Source organism: Garra rufa, chromosome 9 (assembly GCF_049309525.1).
Source record: "Garra rufa chromosome 9, GarRuf1.0, whole genome shotgun sequence".
Classification (NCBI taxonomy): Eukaryota; Metazoa; Chordata; class Actinopteri; order Cypriniformes; family Cyprinidae; genus Garra; species Garra rufa.
This window is the reverse complement of record NC_133369.1, coordinates 7,538,108-7,563,717: the sequence shown is the minus strand read 5'-3', so window position 1 is coordinate 7,563,717 and position 25,610 is coordinate 7,538,108. Positions and strand designations below refer to the sequence as shown.

At 33.2% G+C, this 25,610-nt stretch overlaps 1 protein-coding gene across 1 annotated transcript in view; it reads left to right on the top strand.

Moving 5' to 3' along the window:
• Positions 1-25,610, top strand: part of csmd3a (CUB and Sushi multiple domains 3a) — a 516,772-nt gene that overhangs the window by 126,444 nt on the left and 364,718 nt on the right. Inside the window, exons 8-13 of the mRNA XM_073847643.1 lie at positions 1,258-1,345; positions 3,284-3,408; positions 7,211-7,332; positions 12,611-12,714; positions 23,366-23,478; positions 23,594-23,776. Of these exons, the coding sequence (XP_073703744.1) occupies positions 1,258-1,345; positions 3,284-3,408; positions 7,211-7,332; positions 12,611-12,714; positions 23,366-23,478; positions 23,594-23,776 (735 nt within the window). The remainder of the gene's footprint in view (positions 1-1,257; positions 1,346-3,283; positions 3,409-7,210; positions 7,333-12,610; positions 12,715-23,365; positions 23,479-23,593; positions 23,777-25,610) is intronic.

Genomic DNA, 25,610 nt, shown 5'->3' with positions numbered 1-25,610 from the left:
CATTCACTGCAATTCTAATATAACTCCGATTGCATTCGTCTGAAAGAAGAAAATCATATATGATGGCTTGAGGGTGAGTAAATCATGGGGCAATTTAAATTTTTGGGTGAACTATCTTTTTTATTGTAGCGAATTACAAGATTTTTTTTATAAGAATATGATCGCCAATCATAAACAACCCATGTTTATTTAGCTCTCTCCAGCCCCCCCCCCCCCCTTTCCCTTTTCCCTTTTCCCTTTTCCCTTTTTTTCGGTTTTGTAACTCATTACACTAGGCTCGTTCAAGTAGAAACCAAGCAGCTTTAAGATCTGCTCTCCAGTGCTGCTGCATGTCATGCGTAATTATGGCTGTTAATACTGTTGCACTAATGTCATAAAAGCTCTTCGCTGCTTAATTTCTTTCAGATGTGCATCCCCGTTAATTGTTTAATATTCCGTAGATGTTATTCCGCCGGTGATTTCGCATCTACACCTTCAAAGCCCGTGATTCATAAAGCACGAACAATGCTACATATTTGTAATCCTCTCGCCTGCCATTTAGCAAATGGATCAAAGGAAATTAGAGCATCCAACGAAACAGAAATCTGCATTTTGATTAATTGAGCTTAGCTTGACTTGCAGAAGCTCCTCGGAAGAGAATGTCAAATCCGTGAAGCGAGCGGCTTCAGAGGGCACACAGGTGGCTGGATTTCCCTCCAACTGAGTTTAATTACTGGCCATCCAAACCACCGGCCTAACCTGGATACGGACCCAAACCGCACGCTCCGGCAGGCGCTCGATCACTATCTATGGAAGAGATTTGTGCACGTAGGGTCCTTTTTTTATGGCTCCACGTGCACCGGCGTCATAATGAAACGCCGAATGATTCATTTCACCCTCGACAATGTAGCACTCCAAACACTTAATTACAACTGGATAGAATTTTTATGAGCCTCTATTTCACAGTGTCTGCATCACGCATTTGGAAATATGAGTTATGAGTGAATTATCGAGTCTTATTCAGGACCCCGGTCTGCTGCCAAACCCTCCTTTCTAAACGCTTCACTTAAATTATCCGCATAACCTCGCCTCCTGTGGTAATTATCGTGTGCTAACACCTATTTATGGACGAGATATTGCACCAACTTGTCTTTTGATTAAGGATAAAAGTTGATGACTGATAACCAAGGCTGTTTAATGAAGAGCATGATCACAGGTGATGAAGGCTGATGGTTTGGTGTTGGCTTATGTCTCCATATGCGCTTTCTCCTCCCACAGTGAATGAAGGGATGGTCAAGCAGGTCTCCAACTTCTGCCCGGACCCCGGGGAACCGGAGAACGGCAAACGCATTGGCACGGATTACAGGTAGACAGGCTGTCCGCAACACTGGACGCATGGATGCTGTTTTGTTTTAAGAAAATGATGGGGACAATTGCGATGTCATGCAGTTGTGAACATTAAGCTCTTGAATATTAATTAGATCATAGATCATACATGTAATGTTTTGATAGCCTATAAAAAGAAATCTTTAATAGATAATTTGCTCATTTACAAGTTAAAACCAAAATGTAACATTAAAGTATCCAAAATTACTGAAGTTTTTGACATATGTTCTCCTTGCATTTTCAGTCTTATAGTTTCAATTTTATTTGTTTAAATATTAATATTTTGCTTTGCTTAAATGTTTTTAATGTCAATTTAAATATTTAATATTAAATTAATTTTATTATTTCATGTATGTTAAATTAGCAAAAATTATATTCTAATGATAGAAATAATATTTTCTTTTTATTGTCTAAGATATTTTTGCAAAATATTCAAATAAATATTATTATTAAATTAGCGAAAAATAATAAAAAATAGATTTTATGTGATATGTTGTTAATATATATGCAAATAAATATTTTATTTGCTGAACTTTTTAATTTATTTAAAAAATAATAATATATGTAATATTAATTTAGCATTTACAGTAAGTGATCAAATTAATTTATACTTATTTACATTACACATTTAATGTTATATATTTTTTTCTTTTCTTTTTTTTACTTGCTTAAATATTAATATTTTGCTTTGCTTGAGTATTATTTCAGTAAAATATGTATTTAATATTTTTTCAGCAAAATTGGGACATTTAATGTTATATTTTCTATTTTATTTTCTCAAATATTAATAATTTTGCGAACTATTAAGTTAAATATATAAATTAGCAAAATTAGCAAACATAAAAAGTGTTTTATATTCTGTTTTATTTTCTTAAATATTAGTTATATTTTTTTTATCAAAAATGAATTTGCAAACTAAGTTAAATGCCAATTGCATAACATTAAATATTTTATTTTTTGAAAAAAATATTTTTATATTTATTTAGCAAAAATAATTTAATTATTATGTGTTTTAGCATAAATACTTGTTACTTTATGTTTTTTTGCAAACCAATCTACAGCAAGTGAGCAATATAATTTATGCTTTATTTTGCTTTAACATTTTTTACTTGCTTAAATATATATATATATATATATTTTGCTTGGGTATTATTTCAGTATAATATTTATTTAATATTATTTCAGCAAAATTAGGACATTTAATGTTATATTTTCTATTTTATTTTCTCAAATATTAATACTTTTGCCAGCTATTAAGTTAAAACTAACAATTTTATTAAATTAGCAAACATAAAAACATTTAGTGTTTTATTTTCTGTTTTATTTTCTCAAATATTAGTTATATCAAGTATTAATTTTGCAAACTAAGTTCAATTTTTCAATTATTAAATTAACATTTTTTTATATTTTATTAACAAATATATTTAGTTTTCTTATATATAAATTTTTTGTTCTAAATATTTATTTAGCAAAAAATAATTCAATTGTTTAATATTAGTTTATCATAAATAGTCGTGAAATAATGTTAAATGTTGAATCTTCTTAAATTTTAATTTAGCATATATGAATTTACATTTAGCAAATATTTATGCATTTAATATTTTCTCGCAATATGCATCAGTGTCGCAATGACCATCCAACAAAATGTTAAAAAGGAACAAATGGCGTAAAGCAAAAAACGGGGACAAAATTAGCAATGCAAACAAAAACGTTACGGGAGCATTTCCTCAAGGATGCCTATGCCTGCATATTTCGGTAGCAATAAATTCCCTGATTATATTCCTACCTGACATTTGCTCTGACACAAGGCCGTGGCACGCAGCGCTGATCAATCTGTCGGCACGCGTGGGAGGCGCTCGAGGAGAATTCCTTCATTGATTCTCTGGCTTGCGTGTTTGTTCTCTCTTCAACACGGCAGCATCGGAGCAACGGTTCATTTCACCTGTGACGGGGACCACGTGCTTCAGGGATCCAAGAGCATCACGTGCCAGAGGGTCGCAGAGGTGTTCGCCGCCTGGAGTGACCACAGACCCGTCTGTAAAGGTTAGACTATTGCTTTCAATAAAGCCTCTGAGGAGGACTGTACCAGACATCTGATCTGCTGATGTAACATAATCCCAAAATTCACTGCCACTTGATTCTTGTTTCTGATTACAGCTCAGTTTTAAAAGAATATTTCACACAAATATGAAAATTGTCATCATTTACTTTGACCTCCTGTTGTTCCAAACCTGTATTATTTCCTTTCTTCTATGAAAGCACACTTTTCGTACAACAAAAGTGGTTATTTACTGCTAAGTGCAACATGTGCGTTTTGGTAACTGAACACAGTTGAAATGAGATTTCTGACCGTTTTTATGATGCTTTTGTATTTCTTTCTGATCTTTTTGTAGCTTGACAGTGAATTACTTATATTTTATAATATAAAGCAGCTTGGACATTCTTCCTCATTTCTATTTATGGACATGACAGTGAATAAAAAAATCTTAATTTTGAAGAATCAATTCATTTAAAGGCGGTGGGGTGGGGGGGATCCAATGCAGTTTCATGCATGTTATGGGGGAGACACTGCAGGCAACAGTTTTTGCACCTGTCAAGTTTGAGATTTTCGGCTTTTTTGTGTTCCATAAAGTGTTTTAGTGGAAATAAAACACCCAAAAGACACTGTTAAGTGTTTCTTTTATAGCATTTGATCTATTTGTGTAAATATACTTCTATTACAATCCATATTTTTAAAGGCTGTTTTCTCAAAATGAGTTTTTCCACCAACACTGAGCCATAAATCTCCACTTCAGTAGCACTTACACACACCAAACTTTACATTTTTATTTCTGTCTATATTCAGAAGATTTTTACAGAGGGATTTGTTCATATATAATGTGCTTGATTTTATACAACATTTTATTGCCCCAAAAATGGTTATAAATACATTTTTTACAGTTTTCAGTCAGTTCTAAGTTTTTTTCTGAATTATGGAGTGAAAATATGAGAAATCCCCTCTGTAAAAATATTTGACTCTAATATGACAAAAAAATTAAACAAGAATTTTGATACTGACTTCATCCAGTGTTTAGATTTTAGTACTAGAAAAGTATGCACATTAGCACATATTTCAAGTTGTAATACAAAAAATGTCTGCAATTATCAATGTAATCAATTAACTGGGTATGTAAGGTGATAACTATTAGTTTTTTTTTACCCTATTCACCTGCAGTGTTTCCCCTTTACACTGTTATAGAGTTGGATTCCCAAAGTTTCGAAAAACTATTTGGACGTGTAACAGAGTATTTCCGTACCAAATACACACTTTGTGTTTCTTACAAGTTTCGTTTTAATTTTTCGTTTAAATTTTTTCCGATCATGGCTCTTCATGACGTTCTCCTTGTATGGGCATTTCTTCCGGAAAAAAGCGTCAACCAGAGTGAGCGCAAGAGCGCGCCCATTAACATGCTTCATTCGGCTACAGGTGACTCACTCTGGAAGAAAGTCTCTAAAGAAGTGTGGTTTTAGTTGTAATGCAAAAATAACCTTGCTTAGCTTCCCGAAGAACCCAGCGTTACGTGGACAGTAGATGCAGTTTGTTTTTCCGGGGCAGAAACAGAGTTTTGCAAGTGTGTTTGTTGACGAACATAAGTAAATAGGGCCCAGTTCGACGCTGGATTTGTTACACATCGTTTGATACTGAAAGATGGAGCGGTCCCAGCTATAAAAAATCCCCTTCATGATTCAGAACTGCAACTGGTAAATGAAACGGTAATAAATGTTCGTGTTTCGTCAGCAATTGGCGAGCACTCGCTCGTCAATCTTTAAAGGGACTTTAAGCAGCAGCCACTGATGCAACGGCATTCCGACGTTATTTTGCGCGTTCACGACTTTAACTGCTGCTACTTGACGTTTTGCTGTAATCGTCTACTATGGGAGAGAAGCTGCTTTGCCGTAGTCTGCGTGACACATTAGGTAGATGAATGTTACATTTTATAGTATATACCACTGTAATTCCATCAGTATACGATTCTACCGTTAGTCTTTCATTTAATCTGTATTGATATGTTTTAAATTTAAGCTAATTTGAACGATTTTTTTCATTTGTACAAAGACATGTCTGCTGTTGGCAACAGCACCTCAGGTAGCCCTGAGACTAGAGATGGTGTGAAACGAACAATTTAAGTATTGCCCACATATCCTCCTCATAATCCATCATTTGTATTAAAATAAATGACTGAATTCTGCTTTGCGCTGATTTTTACGTTCTTAGCTATGGCGTTGTTATAGTTTACTTCTGGCCATCGTAGCCGTTCCATTGGAAGCTGTTGCTTAATTTAATTAATTTAATTTAATTTAGCTCCGCCCACGGCTCGCCTCCGAGATCTCGGCTGTTTTCGGAGAGAATTGTAAAGCTGTATCTTTCCTTTCTAAATATGATAAAACTAAAGACTTTTTGGAAATATGAAGGATGCATAACTACTCTATAGATACTCAAGATTAACATGAGATTGGGTGAAACTGTGTGTGTTATGCCCTTTTTAAAGGAACACTCCACTTTTTGGAAATAGGCTCATTCTCCAACTCGTAATATTACGCTGCGCCTGAAATGAGTTCCCAGCTAGGTTAGCATTTGCACATGTGCTGCGTGATATTACTGCACCTGCTTCGGCCATGTCACGGCATAAACTTCCTTGACTATTACGCCGGAATGAAAGTGTAGTTCCTAATCTTATCGGCCTAGAAATTCGCAGCTTTACATTTTCCGCCAGTATTAGTACATGATATAACTACAGAAGAGTCAAGTTTTAAATAGGACAAATATCGAAACTCGTTGGGCATTTTTCACGTGATGCTATTGGTCTAATAGGATTCAATGATCTATGCTAAGCTATGCTAAAAGTGATATCGCCAGAGCAGGAGAACGGCTGAATGGATTTCAAAACAAATAACTCGAGGGGGAGTTGGAGAATGAGCCTATTTCCAAAAAAGTTGAGTGGAGTGCTCCTTTAACCCTTGTGCGACCTTATTGACATTTTTGTCCATTTCAGTTTTGTTTTTTTGTTATAAGTGTGCCTGTGTTAATGCCAGCTGTATATATTTTGGCTCAGGTGTTTATTTTTATTGAAATTTTAATATTTCACCCTCATTTCCTTCAAAATGTCAGTTTTATCCTCCGTACAAAAGACTCACACTCAGGACAAAAATTTTCACATTGAAACCCATTAAAACTGCAATTTTTTAACTCAGGGCCATTTGACTATAAAATGATGCAATATTTCCTAATAGGCATTCATTCTGTTGCCAAGGCTTCAAATTTTAAATTTTTACCTTTTTTTTTTTTTACTAGATCGTGCCATTTTTTTTCAAATTTGGTTTATAGATTTTTTTTAATCTAACACTACATAAAATATAAATGCCTCAAAATTAATGTGTTGTTCTTCACTGACACACCCAAGAATCTAATAAGCGAAGAAAAAAAATTCTACTTAGCATTTAGTATATGGAAATTACTGTTTTTAATTTTTTCATAAAAAAACATGTGTGGTATTATGCAAACAAACTAGCATTTAAAGGGTTACAATTCTGAAAATTAATGAATGTTTAGTATCTATGGATAGAACAGATGCTGGTTAAAAAATCGACATCAGTGAAAGTGGAAAAAAAAATATTTTAATGACAGTTTTTGGACATGGACATTTTTGTTCACTTTGCACCTATGTGTAACTTTTTTCTTTTTTTTTTGATGCACAAGGGTTAAAGTTTTTCTTATGCAGAACTATCCACAAAACCTTTTTTGTGTATTTTAGTCTTCTCAACCTCATTATAAATGACTATTACTCTGTATTTCTCTGTTTTGCAGCGAAAACATGTGGGATGAACCTCTTTGGCCCTTCAGGAACGTTTACGTCGCCTAATTTCCCCATCCAGTATGAGAGTAACTCGCAGTGTGTTTGGATTATCACCGCCAGTAACCCCAATAAGGTACAACAATAACCTGCACACAAACAATGCTCCATATCTGACCCAAACTCAAAGCTTTTTATGAACGTGTCAATATCTTCTACCTTAAAAGCACACATTTAATAAAAAAGGTAGTTCCAGCATGATTCTATCTTTTTTTTTATTGTTTTACAATACTAAGAGTAACTGTAGTAAATAGGGTATTTTGGTTAGTTATTAGAATGCTTTTAGAGTGATTTTTTTTGTTTGTTTGTTTAATTGTTACACTGTTTACATTTACACATGTATTAAATTTGAAAATACTCATAATCAGAATACATTTACTTTTTATTACATTTTATTACATGATTACATATTATTTACACAATAGCAATAATTTACTAACTTTTTTCAGGTTTAACCTCTTATGCATATTTTAGACTTTTTTGCTGATTTTAGCATACCTGAATTTAAAATAGTGCCCTACTCACATAAATTAGAGTAAATTGATAAAAATGATCTAATTTCACAGAAAATACCGTAACATATTTTTAAAAAATGTTTGTGGCCACATAAACCCAGAAACTCATAAACCCCCTTCAGTTTCTTTCACAAACACCAGCTTGGGAAACCTTGATGTAATATGTTTAATGCACTTCATGTTGTTGATAACAACAAATGGAATACGTTTTCTTACTCTTCATTTTTTTTTATATCAATATGATACAAAGCTGAATTTTCATCAGCTGTTACCCCAGTCTTAAGTGTCACATGATCCTTCAGGAATCACTCTAACATGCTGATTTATTATTAGAATTATCAATGTTGGAAACAGGTGTGCTGCCATCCTGCCAAATATATTTTTCGAAACTGAGATTCTTATTTTCAGGATTCTTTGATGAATAACAAGTTAAAAAGAACAGCATTCATTCAAAATCGAAATCTTTTCTAACAATGTAAATATATGCTATCACTTTTTATTAATTTAACATGTCCTTGGTGAATAAAAGTGTTAATTTCTTAAAAAAAAAGAAAGAATAAAAATGTACTGACCACAAACTTTTGAACAGTTGTGTATGATGTTAGAAAACCTTTCTATTTTAAATAAATGCATAAAAAAAAACATTTTATTGATCAAAGAATCCTGAAAAAAAGTATCACAGGTTCCAAAAAAAATTAAGCAGTACAACTGTTTCCAGCACTGATAAAAAGAATCATATTTGCAGGATCAAGTGACACTAAAGACTGGAGTAATTATTCTGAAAATTCTACTTTAATTACAGATACAAATGAAATTTTAATGTATATTAATATAGAAAAACATCATAATAATATTTCACAATATTATTTTTTTTTCTGTATTTTTGATCAAATGAACATAAGATGAGGGTAAGAAAACTTCTTTAAAAACAAAAAATCGTACTAATCCCATATTTAAATATAAATGTAAAATCAAAAAAAAAAAAAAATATAAATGTAATTTAACAAAAATATACATTTAATTCTTCTTAAATTAAAAATCAAATCAAAGGATTTTAAAATGAAAATGTCAATATAAATTTTAAATGCATTTACAGTGACGTAATTATTTTACTATGAAAAGTGTACAATGCTAATTTAACAAAAATATTCGTATTTTTTAAATGATACATTTTCAATTTCATTTCCCTAAATCAAACCAAAAACATTTTTATTAATTACAAAAAACAAAACAAAGAACAATAATTATTAATAGTAAAAAAACTAACAAAAAAAAAAAAAAAAAACATGCAGTTACAAAATAATTGTCTTTTTTGTTTTTATTGTTTTACAATACTAACAGTTGTGTAGTAAGTGTAGTTGTTGGTATTTAAAACTGTGGTCAGTTTGTTTTTAAGCATTTAATGTTGTGTAGTTTCTTTATTTTAGTGTGCTTGTTTTTGAGATACTTTCTTTAGTTTTACACTTTTGAAACCTGCCATTTCTCTTTTACTTTTACTATTTACTATTTTTTTTGCTAAATGGGTCAATTATAAATAAAAAATACATTTAATATTGTATTTTACATTTTGTTTTCTTGAAAACAAACCAAAGGCTTTTTAATGAGCATGAAAGTGTCTAAAAATATATATATATATTTAATATTTTTTGTTGTTGTGATTATAAAACTGATTATTCCATCATGATTCTACCATTTTTTGTTTTTCTTTTGCAATATTATTAAATATAATATTAACAGTAGATGTAGAAAATCAGGAGTTTTGGCATTTAAAACCATTGTTTTTTATGGATTTATAGTGGTGTAATGACTTTATTTTAGTATAATTTAGTTTTTGAGAGGGTTTTCTTTTTTCTTTTTGCGCTGTTGAAACTTGCTGTGGTGAGAGGTTCCTGATGAGACATCAATACCTCACATTAGGACTGAAATCCCATTGTGCAAGGCAGATTAGACCTCATAAATGAAAACTTCATCTTCCCCTACAGCACATCATATAAGGCAATTCTAGTTAAACAGAAAAAAAACCTGAAACCTTTCTTAACTATTAAATGAATCAAAGATGTGCAATTTACAGTAGGTTTTGTGAGTCAACAATTTTCCTTTCCACAAGCTCTAGCCCCAAACGGCACATTTCAGGTGTAAGTTTTCGATTTTTTTACACCCATTTCATGCCAGGCCATTAACAACTAGCAAATAGCTGATTTGTGTTCTCAATTGCTGCTAAATCTGAGCTTTCCTCTGGTGAGAAATGCAAATGAGCCCTAACACACATAACATTATTACCTCATTTATCTTCGCCCGACGGAATTGCAAAGTTCAAATTTTATTGCGTTTTCCGCAGACCCATTATTAGAGACCCATGGGCAGCTCATTGGCATTATTATTGTGTTAACACAATAAATGAAGTTAATATATGAACTTAAGGGGACGAAGCAGGACTTTCTTATGGTTGCCTGATTGTGTTCATTAGTAAACCACTAATAATATCAGTGTAAGCGCTGTAAGAGTTTTTTTTGCGCATATGGACCCCCTGTAAGCTGTGTGCGTGCTTATGAGTGATTCTTCAACAGCGTGTGGGTGTTTATATATCATCTCATAAGAGAATTGTCATTTTTTTGGAAACAAATTAACATTTAAACTAAAATGCCCTTTCCATCGCATTTCTCAAATTATGTTTTGGGTTTTGAATACATTCTGTAATACAAATAAAAGCATCAAAAAATATTTTGCATGGCTAATTTCTTAGTCTTAAGTAGCATGGGTGTATATGTAGCAATAGCCAAAAACACATTGTATGGGTCAAAATTATTGATTTTTCTTTTATGCCAAAAATCATTAGAATATTAAGGAAAGATCATGTTCCATGTTTTGTCAATTTCCTTCTGTAAATATATCAAAACTTAATTTTTGATTAGTAATATGCATTGCTAAGAACTTCATTTGAACTTTAAAGGCGATTTTCTCAATATTTAGAATTTTTTTTTATTTATTTATTTTTTTTGTAGTAGTGTTTTGCAATATTAAAAAATAGCTATGTAGTAAATTGGCATGTTATGGTATTTATTTTTATGCATTTACAGTCATGTTTACAGTAGTAATTTAGCAAAAAAATCATGTAAAAATAAATTTAATAGTAGCAAAATGTATAGATTTAATGATGTACTAGTTTCTTAATCCTTTTTTATTGTTTTACAAAACTAACAATATATATATTTTTTATTATTTTTATTTTACAGTCATGTAATTTCAGTATGATAATGTTTATTTCTGTTTGCGAGATGCTTTTCTTTAGTTTTGCGCTGTTGAAACCTGCCGTTGTTTATCTTAATCTTTTTAAATAGTTTTACAATACTAACAATAGAGATGCTTTTTTTTAGTTTTGCGCTGTTGAAACCTGCCGTTGTGTATCTTAATCTTTTTAAATAGTTTTACAATACTAACAATAGAGATGCTTTTTTTTTTGTTTTGCGCTGTTGAAACCTGCTGTTTTATAATAATTAATCATGAGACAAAAAATGATGCTGAAAATTCAGCTTTGCATCACAGGAATATATTACATTTTAAAATGCATTCACATGAAAAGTTTTAAATTGTAAAAATATTTTTGCAATATTTCAGATTTTTACTGTATTTTTGATCAAATAAATGCAGTTTGACCATTACTTAATTACAGTATGAAAAATATATTCGAATATAAAAGAGTAATCTTACATTTTAGTATTATATTATTTAGTGGTGTTCAAAAATATAGCCGTTTTTGATCAAGCAAATGATACAAAATCAGCCTGGATTAAACAGATGCAGCCTTAGAGATTTATTTAAAAGATAAAATTAAAAAATCTTACTGACCCCAAACTGTTAAAGTGTAGTGTGCATATTGTAATGCTTTGTTTTTAATTGTTTGTTTAAATCAAAGGTTTATGAAATATCTACAAATTCATGTTTTTTTTTTTTTTTTTTAATGTTTTGCCATTTATTTTCATATATTAATATTTTAAAGTCTAGTTCTGGGACAACATAAAAGAGTAGCGTTTGAAAAGCATCAAGAAGGCATGGTGAAAACTTTCCAAGACTTTATCGTGACCTTCATTTTACAAACAGAAGCCAAGCTGAAATCTGCTAGCGTTAATAGAAATCAACCCACGAGACGCAGAAGTGGCAGCGGTTGAAGAAGCGCCCATATACCTTAAGTGCACGCTTCATTCCTCAGTGTGCCGTAAACGTGCCAGAAGGCCCGTATTCACGGATGTCTAACTAAATGTGAGCAGCCGCAGCTCCCCGGTGCCTCCAAACGCACACCAGGGGGTGATTATGCAAACAGGACGTTGTTAATGTACAAGTGAGCGTTTGAAATAACACGGAACAAGCGGAGCACGTCTCTCGAATGTTTGCTTGCGAGCTTGAGCCGCTGATTGAAAGCACTCTCGGAAATTTGTTTTACCCTCAACATTCATTGGACTGTGCAAATGATTTGTTGGATAATTGATACATTGCCCCCGCTGAATTTTTTCGGTTATGGCGCCTCGGTTCAATGGGGCCGCAGAGGGTTCGAGCAAATCAACTGAAATATACAGGCGACATATGCTGCAGCCAAGTGCTGGCCCCGGTGAGCTCGTGAATATCATATTTATTGAGAATGGTGTGTATCATTTATATTTGATGATGTCTGAAGCGTTCCAGTACTGAGAAACTTAATTAAGACGGTGTGAAATGCACACTACTCCTTCGCTGTAACAGAGAGCATATGGAGAAATCCCTCCGGTCAAGGTGCTTCATTGATTCGAGTGGCGTTCCATTACAAAGACTTCTAACGCTAATTCAGTGATTTTGTTCCCATCGCAGGTTATTCAAATCAATTTCGAAGAGTTCGACTTGGAGCTGGGATACGATACGTTGACTGTCGGAGATGGAGGAGAGGTTGGCGACTCGAAAACAATCATACAAGTGTAAGATTCAGACTTATACTCAAGTTAACTGTGTTCTGCACTGTAAAACAGCTTAATCTTGTGTTCCAGAAGCATCTTTAAATCCAGAAAAATTGACTTGAGAAACAAAGTGTGCATAAGATATGAAAAGGCTATTTAAATTGTAAGACATTTTCTTTTCCCCATAAGCAAATTGTTTGTAAACTTCACTAAATTTAATTCAATTCTTGCTTTTAGTCTTTTCAAGGTCTTGATATCTTATGCAATCTGGTTTCTCAAATAAATGTATGTTCTTTTCAGAATTTTTGGATATTTTAGCTGGAAAAGATGTTGAAATGATTTTTGTAGTCTTGAATAATTAGCATTGATCGGTGGCAAAATTGTCGTTTTTCTCACATTTAATTTATTAATTTACCGTTTTCTTCCACCAACAAGTCACAATTTAGTTTTACATGACCAATTGTGACCCTGGACCACAAAACCAGTCATAAGGTTAAATTTTACAAAACTGAGATGTATATATAATATGAAAGCTCAGTAAATAAGCTTTCTATTGATGTATGTTTTTTTTAGGATAGGACAATATTTGGCCGAGATACATCTATTTGAAAATCTGGAATCTGAGGGTGAAAAAAAATCAAAATCCTGAAAAAAATCACCTTTAAAGTTGTCCAAATTAGGTTCTTAACAATGCATATTACTAATCAAAAATTACATTTTGATACATTTACAGTAGGAATTTTACAAAAAATCTTCATGGAACATGATCTTTACTTAATTTCCTAATGATTTTTGGCATAAAAGAAAAATCAATAATTTTGACCCATGCAATGTATTTTTGGCTATTGCTACAAACATACCCCAGCGACTTAAGACTGGTTTTGTGGTCCAGGGTCACAATTACCATGCAAAAACATTACTGAAATATAAAACAATTAAAATACAGTATGTCACAAAAGTGAGTACACCCCTCACTTTTCAGCAACCATTTTGGTCCTCTCAAGGGACAATACTATAGAAATGATATAATTATTTTATAGTCAATGTGCAGCTTGTATAGCAGTATAGATTTATTGTCTCCTGAAAATAACTCAACATACAGCCATTATTGTCAAAATAGCTGCCAACAAAAGTGAGTACACTCTAAGTGAACTTGTCCAAAGTTTCAATATATTGTGTTAGCACCATTGTTATCTGGCACTGCCTTAATCATCCTGGTCATGGAATTGACCAGAGCTGCACAGGTTGTTGCTGGGATCCTCTTCCACTCCTCATGGAGCTGCTGAACATTAGACTCATGGTGATTCTCCACCTTACGCTTGAGGATGACCCACAGGTGCTTAATAGGTTTAAGCCACCCTATCACCTTCACCTTCAGCTTCCTCAGCAAGGCGGTTGTCATCTTGGTGATGTGTTTGGGATTGTTATCATGTTGGAAAACTGCAGTTCGGCCTTGTTTTTGAAGAGAAGGCATCATGTTCTGCTTCAGAATGTACTGTACATAATAGAATTTCCCCTCAATGATCTGCAGCTCCCCAGTACCAGCAGCACTCATGCAGCCCCAGACCATGATGCTACCACCACCATGCTTGACTGTAGGCAAGACACAATTTTCTTGGACATGACATGGTTCCAGTAATTCATGCTCTTGGACAGGTTGTCTTCAGGAAACTGTTTGTGGGCTTTCTTGTGAGCCAACTTCAGATAAGGCTTCCTTCTGGGACGACGCCAATGCAAACCGACAGCAGTGTGCAGTGTATGGTCTGAGCACTGACAAGCTGACCACCCTGACCACTGTTGTGTAACTTGGTTTCAGTGTGTTACTGAAGCTCTAATAGCCTTGGCCATCTTTGTGGAGAGCAACAATTCTAATTGTCAAATCCTCAGAGAGTTCTTTGCCATGAGATGCCATGTTGAACATCCAGTGGTCATTATGATAGAATTGTACTTGAATCACCTAATTTTAAATGCTCTAAAACAAGAAACACAACTTTGTATGGTCCTGTCAAGCAGACAAAAAACATAAACATGATGAATAAGACATGTGGCTTTGTGTGGTTAAATGACAAGCTGCTATTATCACTTAGGGTGTACTCACTTTTGTTGCCAGCTATTTTGACAATAATGGCTGTATGTTGTTATTTTCAGTGGACAGTAAATCTATACTACTATACAAGCTGCACGATGACTACTAAAATATATCCGAATTTTATTTCTATCCCTTAAGCAAAATATACTTAAATGGCTGCTGAAATGTGAGGGGTGTACTCAGTTTTCTGAGATGCTATGTACAGCATCTCACAAAACTGACTACACCCCTCACATTTCAGCAACCATTTAAGTATATTTTGCTTAAGGGATAGAAATAAAATTTGTTTTCCATCTTGTTTTCCAGAAAAAAACCCCAGATAAATTTACTTGAGAAACAAAATATGTTTAAGATATGTGAAGGCTGTTTAAATGTGAGAAATGAAGACCTTGAACTCAGTATTTTCCCTTCCCCATTGGCAGATTGTTTGTAAACCTCACTACATTTAATTAAATTCATACTTGAAATAACTATTTGCCATTAGAGTAATAAAAAATAATACTTTTAAAGGTCTTAATATCTTATGCAATCTGGTTTCTCAAGTAAATCTATTTTATTTTCAGAATGTTTGGATATTTAAACTGGAAAACATGTCAAAATGATTTTTGTAGTTTGTAATGATTAGCACTGACCTCTGACTCACTGTTAGTATATTTTAATAGAGCAAAATTGCCATTTTTCTCACATTTTATTTCTTACAATTTTCTTGCACCAAGTCACAATTTAGTTTTACATGACCAAATTACCATGCAAAAACATATTGAAATGTATAACAATTCAAATTCATAGCAAACAATCATACAAGCCTAAGATTTTAATGTTATTCTGAAGTTGCATGCCCTGAGTGTTATCTTTATATGGCAAAAATATCATTAACCAACCTTTTTATCATCTTGTATTCCATTTAAAATATCCACACATTTTAAATCCAGATAAATTTACTTGAGAAACAAAATATGTGTAAGATACTTGAACGCTATTTAAATGAGAAATTAAGACCTTGAACTCGGTATATCTTCCTTCCACATCAGCAGAGTGTTTGTAAACCTCACTAAATTTAATTAAATTCATGCTTGAGGTAACTATTTGCCAGTAGAGTAAGAAAGAAAAAGTTTCAATTTTTTCAAGGTCTTAATATTTTGTACAATCTGGTTTCTCAAATAAATAATTTATTTTCAGAAGTTTGGATATTTTAACTGGAAAACATGTCAAAATAAGCTGTGTAGTCTTGAATAATAAGCATTGACTGGTTACTTTCTGTTAGTATATTTTAATAAGGGAAAAATTGCCATTTTTTCATTTTATTTTAACGCTTATTTTCTTGCACCAACATGTCACAATTTAGTTTCACATGACCAATGACCATGCAAAAACATTATTGATTTATATAACAATTAAAAGTTGTCGCAAACAATCATACAAGAGTAAGGTCCAATGTATTGCATGGCAAAAACATGACAATCAGCATTTTTTTATCATCTTGTTTTCCAGGAAAACTCCAGATAAATTGACTTGAGAAACAAAATATGCTTAAGATATGTGAAGGCTATTTAAATGTGAGAAATGAAGATCTTGAGCTCAGTATATTTTCCCTTCCCCATCAGCAAATGGTTTGTAAACCTCACTAAATTTAATTAAATTCAGAACTATTCTGCCAATAGAGTAAGAAAACATTTTTTTTATTCTTATTATCTTGTGCAATCTGTTTTTCAAGTAAATGTTTTATTTTCAGAACTGGAAAACATGTCAAACTTATTTTTGTAGTCTTGAGTAATTAGCATTGACCGTTGACCTTGTGTTAGTATATTTTAATAGGTTAAAATTGCCACTTTTCTCACATTTTATTTTTTGCTTACCTTTTTCTTGCACCAACAAGTCACAATTTAGTTTTACTTGACCAAGTACCATGCAAAAACGTTATTGAAATATATAAAAAAATTAAATTCATAGCAAACAATCATACAAGCGTAAGATGAAAAATTTACTTGAGAAACTAATTATGCAGAAGATATGCAAAGCCTATTTAAATGTAATAAATTAAGGCCTTGAACTCAGTGTATTTTCCCTTCCCCATCAGCAAATTGTTTGTAAACCAAACTGTATTTAATTAAATTCTTGCTTGGAATAAGAAATATTTGCCAGTAGAGTAAGAAAAATTTACTTAATCCAAGTTATTAATACTTATGTACTTTCTCAAGTAAATATATGGTCTCAAGTATATTTAGAGATTTTAATTGAAAAAACATGTCAGAATTATATTTGTAGTCTTGAATAATTAGCATGGATGGTTGACTCAGAGCTAGCATTTGTTTACGGGGTCAGTATTATAATTTTTTCTCAGTTTTTGTTCATTAACCTTCTTGCAACAAGTCACAATTAGTTTTACTAACAGTTTACCATGCACAAACATTATTAAAAGTATATAACAAATACAATTCAAAGCAAACAATCACACCATTTTAAGATTTAGTTTCATACTAAAGTTTTGTATTGCACAGCAAAAGCATAATAATCTCAATCAATATCTTGTTTTCCAGTTCAAATATCCCTTAAACATCTTTAAATCAACAAATGTACCTGCGAAAGCAAATGTGTGTAAGATAGGGGTGGGCGGTACACCGGTGTCATAGCCACGACATGGATTTTCTAATACCGTCAATACCGTAATAAATCAATTATGTGCCTCGAACGGCTGCATTTACATCAATAATAGCTAATTCTAAATAATAAGGCAATACATTTTCTTCAAACGTTCAGTTGTGGTCTGAATACCTTATACTATATATCTTGTTGTAAATAAAAAAGTAAAACATATTCGTATCAGCTTTGCAGGTGGTATGTAAAAGGGGAGTGGCCATTAAACGACTGGTGAAACATCGTGAAGAAAGGTCGGGCCTGTAACCTATACCAGGGGCGAAGTGGCAATCGGGACGACCGGGACTTTTCGGATCACAAATTGAGCGGGCGCGAGGCGAACTAATATTGTATATAATTTTCGCACTTTCAATATGCAGAGTATAGAAATCACTTTTAAATGAGTGCTCGCGCTGTTTACTTTTACTTTCGATTTTGCGATAAAGCACACTCTGTGTAAAGGGAGCAGCACATCTTATAATAGATATTTGTCAGTGAGTACAAGATTGCAGCAAATCCTCCAGTCTATTTTTGTCTCAATTTAGACAAAATATCTCAATTTACTTTCGACCCGTGATCATTCAAATCTAAAGGTCATTGTACACTGAGTCCGATTTTCGCATGCGTTTTTTTTTTTTTAGTTTTTTCATATTCGCCATCCTTATCAAAATGCTTATTATGGATGCGAAAATGCAGAAAATCAAACACGATCCGAATTTTTTTATGATGGACGAAAGTTTCAGAGGCAGTGTGTAAACTCAATTAACATACTGTAACCTGTATTTTTTTTTTGCGTGCAAAAATCTCGGACGAAAATTTCGTACTCATGTGTGCAATGACATTAACTCCAGCAGCTCGTGTTGGATGCAGGGTTGCCAAGTCCGCGTTTTTCCCCACAAAATTGGTCTACTTTTAAACTGCTGCTATGGGTAGATTTCCCCCAGTTATTTAAAGGTTTTAAATATTGCAGAAATTAAATTTCAATAAAAAATTTTTTTTTTTTGTTTTGTTGTACACTGTTAAGTAAGATCTTTAGGTTTTTTGCAAAATAAATATGTTGAGAATGCATACTCTCCCATGTCTCTTTTTGATAAGGATACCTGCCATTTACTTGTTATATTATAAAAATATTAACTTTATTCACATACTAAAGGGACAGGACAGGCTGCTCCTCCCAAAATGTACCAAAAAAAAGTAATACCGTGATATTATACCGTCACCGTTCAAAAGATGAAAAATACCGTGATATTAATTTTTGGTCATATCGACCACCCCTAGTGTAAGATATGCAAAGGCTATTAAGATATAAAGAAATGAAGACCTTGAGCTTAGCATATTTCTCCTTCCCCATCAGCAAATTGTTTGTAAACCTCACTAAGTTTAATTCAATTCATGTTTAAAGCAAGAACTATTTGCCAATGGAATAAGACATATAAACTTAATTCAAGGTCTTAATAGCTTATGCAGTTTGGTTTCTCAAGTAAATGTTCCTTTTTTTTAGGGAATTTGGATATTTTAGCCAGAAAACAAGTCAATGATTTTTGTAATTGAATAATTAACATTAGCCTGTGGCTAGAATATGTTATAGGGGCCGTAATGTCTCTTTTCTCGCATTTTTATTTTTTCTTGCACCAACAAGTCTCAGTTTAGGTTTTCTAACCATCCACCCTGCACAAACATTATTAAACTGCATAACAAAAAAAAAAAAAAAAAAAAATCATTGCAGGCAATTCACACGTTATTTGTGAATAAAATCTTTTTATTTCAGACCGACAGGGAAAATTAAGTTCTGAAGTTAGACAAGTTGTGACATGCCACTCATTTTATTTAATTTGAATTTGAAGAACAAGGAAAATCTTGATTTCCCCCTTTAAAGTTCTCCAACTTTAATAGACTCCAGCGGCTATTTTATTTTTTTTATCCTGCATTTTGTTCAGCTTTCCAGCAGTTATCCGTTTCAACAGCATGAAAGCCACAGAACCATAAAAACCGCACGCGGCACAAATCCTCCGGCTGTATTTTTCCTCCCTCGCAAACATGTTTTTCCGTCCACTTCCCCTTACCACCTCTTCTCACGTCAGCCGTATGTCTCCGGGTATCTTGGGTAGACACACTTTGGTAATGGTCTGTGCTGCTTTCTGGTGCATTTGCCTGGCTCTGTTCCAACTGCGATCCATTGAGCGCTCACAGAGCGTTCCTCAAGGACAAAAGCCTCTCACTGCCAGAACACTAATACATACTGTAAAGCTCAATTAATGCCTTTCTTCGGGTTTGTGCTGGTCAAATTGGTTTAGTGCTTTTATGCCTTATTTCAACATTTGCATAAAAGTATCTTGGAATTACTATAGTACAGTGTCCAGAAACCATTGTCTGTATTGGACATAATAGCATTGTATTTTTGGCCATGATACTGTGTTATTTATCATCAGAATCTGCAAAATGTTAATTATTTTACCAAAATAAGAGGCAAATGCATGCACAAAATGCATGTTATTTTTTATTTAGTACTGGCCTTAATAAGATATTTCACACAAAAGGTATTTACATATAGTCCACAGAAGAAAATAGTAGTTGAATTTATCAAAAGTTTACATACACTTGATTCATAATACTGTTGTTACCTGAATGATCCTCAGCTGTGTTTTCTTGTTTAGTGATAGTTGTTCATGAGTCCCTTGTTTGTCCTGAACTGTTAAAACTGCTCACTGTTCTTCAGAAAAGTTCTTCAGGTCCCACAAATTCTTTGGTTTTTCAGCATTTTTGTGTATTTGAACCCTTTCCAACAATGACGGTATGATTTTGAGATGCATCTTTTCACATTGAGGACAACTGAGGGACTCCCCTGCTGAAAAACCAGCTAAAACCAGCCTAGGCCGATTGGCTGGTTTTAGTTGGTCAACCAGACTGGAGAGACCACCAGCTAAAACCAGCCTGACCAGGCTGGGAGACTAGCTAAAACCAGCTACTTCCAGTTCAAACCAGCTGAGACCAGCCAGGGTCGTATGTAGGGATGCACCGATCCACATTTTTTCACTTCCGATCCGATTCCGATACCTGAATTTGGATATCTGCCGATACCGATACTATTCCGATACCAGAGCTCTATTTGCTTTTATATCACTATGACTATTATCATTATTGTTGATTTTATGAGGCTGTAACAAACTTCTCTACAAGCAAGTCTAAGTATCTCCCAAAAAGCAACTTGAGGTAAGTATGAGGTTAGAAAATGGCAGAAATCCCATCCTGAAAACAAATATGCAACTTTAAGGGTTTAAATTGATATTTATTTAAATTTCAAGACAGGGTTACTAGATACTAGTGCAATATACACTCTTGTTGCATAAAACATAAAGGTTTTCAAATATTTGAAATAAAAAATAAATATTCACACTATAAATAGAACAATGTGCATCTGATCAACATAAATTCAGTAAATTCTTGCTTGTGTAGCAGCAACAAAATAAGGTTTTCAAATGTTAAACATTTTGAATAAAAGTGCAATAAGTGCACTTTTCGGATCAGCAAAAAACAAACAAAACAAAAAAAGTTTGTTGTTTATTAATTACTGAATGCTTACTTTAAGTACTTCTAATCCACAGCAAAAACTAGCTGAACTAATATAATAAGTAACAAAACAAGAACACTAACACAAATGACAAGTGTAGATGAATACAACATAAAGTTACTAATAAAATCAATAATACTAGTATTCAGGTGCAGAAATTTAATAATTCATTGATAAATAACTAGTGCTTCTCACTGCAGGTATTTATAGGATGCTGTCTCTTTAAGGCCTAACGCACGTAATACTGGCACGCATCTCCTTCTCAGCTGTTTCGGTTCACTGAAGACATAACCGACGGTGTTACCAGAATAAAACAACGGGTATTTAAACATAACTTTGTATGAATGTTTCTGTTCAAGAGACGTTAAAGAGTAATCAGTCTGTGAATCGCGCAGTTTGAATCACGTCTCTCTCTCTCTCTCTCTCTCTCTCTCTCTGTGCGCGTGCTCGCTTCAGGTGTGTGCGGCAACGTTAAAAACAGAAAATAACACGCACGAAGTCTACAAATTATAAACTTTTACTCTATGATGGGTAATATTTAACAGTTAATCTACTAAATAAATCCACGAGGTGCCACCTCTCGGAACAACGGCTTTGCAAACATTGCACGTTGCTGTCTTTGTGGCGTTTCCGACCGTAAAGTATTTCCACACAGCGGACATGTATGACGCTCAATGCTAAACTGCTACCTGCAAACTGAAGATTTCCTGAAAGGAGGCATCTCATCTCTCTCAGTGTCTCATTGGAGCACAGACACGTCACCTAGCCCGGGATCACTTGTGAAGTCATTTCAGCAGACAGCACTGTACGTAGACATAACTCTGGATCGGAAATTTCTCTAGGTTGGATCGGAAATTTCCGATCCATTAATTAAGCTGGTATCGGAACCCGATACCGATACTGGATCGGATCGGCCCCATCCCTAGTCGTATGCAACTATTACAGAAGGTTCAAATGCTCACTGATGCTTCAGAAGGAAAAACAATGCATTAAGAGCATTTTAAGAAAACATTTTGAATTTGAAAATCAGGGTATCAGGGTTAACTTTTGTCTTCTGAGAAAAATGTAAGTATCTTTTGTAGCTTCTGTAGGGCAGTACTAAATTTGAAAAAATATGATATTTAGGCAAAATAAGAAAAATGTGCACGTTTTCATTCTGTGCAAAAGTCTTCACCCCTGCCTCTTAATGCACTATGTTTCCTTCAGGAGCATCAGTGAGTGTTTGAATCTTTTGTAATAGTTGCATGTGAGTACCTCAGTTGTCCTCAGTGTGAAAAGATGGATCTCAAAATCATTGTTGGAAAGGGTTCAAATATACAAAAATGCTGAAAAATCAAAGAATTTGTGGGACCTGAAGGACTTTTTTGAAGAAAAGTGAGCAATTTAACTGTTCAGAACAAACAAGGGAAACTTGAACAACTATCACTATACAAAAAAAATGAATAAATAAAAGCTGTGGATCATTCAGGTAACAACACAGTGTTTAAAGCCATTACTAAAAAAAATACAGAAAAAATAACATAACATTTTGCAGATTCTGCAAGGTGTATGCAAACTTTTGACTTCAACTTCAACTACACATTGTACTTCTGAGAATGCCAAGGTGCTACCACGGTACATGCCCCAAATTATTTGAAACCATGTCTGAAGAACATGCTACTCTATACTAGTATATTTTAATACTAGTCTAGTACTTTTTTGCAAACTTTCTTTGTTGTTGTTTTTGGAATATGTACTATGGTAATAATATTTTTAATAAACACTATGGCTATTCCTTTATATTGTTGGATATATTTGTTTTTGTTTTTTTTTTCACAAAAAAAATTAATAAATAAAATAAAATCAATACTTTTATCCATTAAGGATGCATTAAATTTGATGCAAAGTAACAGTAGAGACTTTTACATTGTTACAAAATACTTCAAATAAATGCTGTTCTTGTTCTTTAAATCAATCAAAAAAAAAAGTATCAGTTTCCACAAACTGAAAGCAGCACAACTGTTTTCAACATTGATAATATTAATAATTGTTTTTTAAGAAGCAAATCAGCATATTAGAATGATTTCTGAAGCATCATATGACACTGAAGACTAAAGTAATAATGCTGCAAATTCAGCTTTGATCACAGGAATAAATTACATTTTAAAATATGTTCCAAATATAAAACTGTTATTTTAAATTGTAATAATATGATAAAATCTTACCGACCCCAAACCTTTGAGTACTATATAAATGGCATGGTATATAAATATAGTAATCATTCAGTACTATACAGTTGCAGTACCATGCTGTCAGATGTCAATACTATGATACTCTGATGCTCTGTTTTGTATGCTGAGCTCACAGACACTTACTTTCTTTTGTTCACTCTGCATGGACAGGTTAACGGGCAGTTTCGTCCCTGACCTCATCGTCAGTATGACCCATCAAATGTGGCTGCATTTGCAGTCTGATGAAAGTGTGGGCTCTATTGGCTTTAAGATCAACTATAAAGGTGAGTCTGTTCTCTGCCTGAGCTTCTTAGAGTGCCCACATAAATCACTCTGCTGGCTCAAAAGCTTTACTGCTGTTTTTCTCCCCCCTCTCCCGTCTCTCTCGCCTACCTACAGAAATTGACAAGGAAAGTTGCGGGGATCCCGGCATCCCTCTGTATGGACTCCGAGAGGGCGGGGGCTTCTCCAACGGAGACGTGCTGCGCTTTGAATGCCAGTTCGGATTCGAGCTCATTGGCGAACGAATGATTTCCTGTCAGAACAACAATCAGTGGTCTGCTAACATCCCTATGTGTATATGTAAGTGCTGCTAGACGCTTCTTTATCATTATTTAAAGCCTTCAAAGCCTAAATGTTTTTTTAATCTCTGGAAAAACGTGATTTTGAACAAAATAAAACATCTGAGGTTTTTTTTTCATGCAATGAAAGTTGAGGGTAATTTATATTGTCAAGCTCCAAAAAAAAGTACCATAGAAGTCCTTCCAAGTTTTCTGAAGTCGAGCAACAATATTGCATAAAGAATAAACTGAAATTCAAGCTGATGGAAACAAGATTATTGTAGTTTACTAAAACTGAATTCATAAAACCCATAACTGATAAAACAAACCTTCAATTTCAGCTATTTTCCAAAATAACTAACACTAAAACTGACTATATATAGACACACACATACAGTTGAAGTCAAAAGTTTACATACATTTTGCAGAACCTCCAAAATGTTATTTTACCAAAATATAAGGGATCATAGAAAATGCGTGTTATTTTTTTATTTTATTTAGTACTCACTTGAATAAGATATCTCACATAAAAGACATTTACATATAGTCCACAAGGGGAAAATAATAGTTGAATTTATAAAAATTACCCGGTACCCTGATTCTTAATACTGTGGTGTTATCTGAATGATCTGTGGATTTTTTTTGTTGTTTAGTGATAGTTGTACATGAGTCCCTTGTTTGTCCTGAGCAGTTGAACTGCTCTCTGTTCTTCAGAAAAATCCTTCAGGTCCCACAAATTCTTTGGTTTCCCAGCATTTTTGTGTATTTGAACCCTTTCCAACAATGACTGTATGATTTTCAGATCCATCTTTTCACACTGAGGACAACTGAGGGACTCATAAGCGACTATTATAGAAGGTTCAAACGCTCACTAATGCTCTAAAAGGAAAAACCATGCATTAAGAGCCGGGGGTGAAAACTTTTAAACAGAATGGGGATGTGTACATTTTTCTATTTTGCCTAAATACCATATTTTTTTAATTTAGTACTGAACTTCTGAGGCTATACAAGATAGTTACATGTTTCCCAGAAGACAAAATAAGTTAAATTTACCCTGATCTTAAAATTCCAAAAGTTTTCACACACGAAAGTTGTAATTATGATGTGATTTCTGTTGTTTAAATCAATATAAAAATGGGTACATCGGGTGTGTAATTTAAGCTTTATGTATTTCATTATTTTCATGCTGTCACAGAGAATGATGGGAAATGTGTTCTAATCATAGAAGCCTGTTGCTTCATTAACTTACTAAGTGAGTAGTATTTTCTACTGAGCACGATCACTATTTTTCATTAACGATTTCTAGAATGCATAGAAGGTAAATTATGCGGTTAACACTCACAATTAAAACTTAATTATAATGATCAAAACCATTTGGAAGGTGGAATAATCTATCATGTATTATGGTATTTATGGCCATGGGTTTTTAGCTCTGTTTTTGAGGTCTATAGCTCTAAGGCAAATCCTTAGTAAAAATTGCAGTGTTGTGTTGTGAAATATTAAGATTTAAAATAACTGTTCTCTATTTGAATATGTTTTAAAATGGAACTTACTCCTGTAATTCAAAGCTAAATTTTCAGCATAATTACTCTAGTTTTAATGCCAGATGATCTTTCAGAAATCATTCTAATATTATGATTTGCTGCTTAAGGAACATTTCTGATTATTATCCAAGCTGAAAACACTTGGGCTGTTTAATATCTTTATGAAAACCAAAGATTTTGACGAATATAAAGTTTAAAAGAGCAGCCTTTATTTGAAATAGAAAGCTTTTGTAACATAGCTGTCTTTACTGCCACTTTTGATCAATGTAGTGCATCTTTTCTAAAATTTGCATTAAAAAAAATATTAAAAAA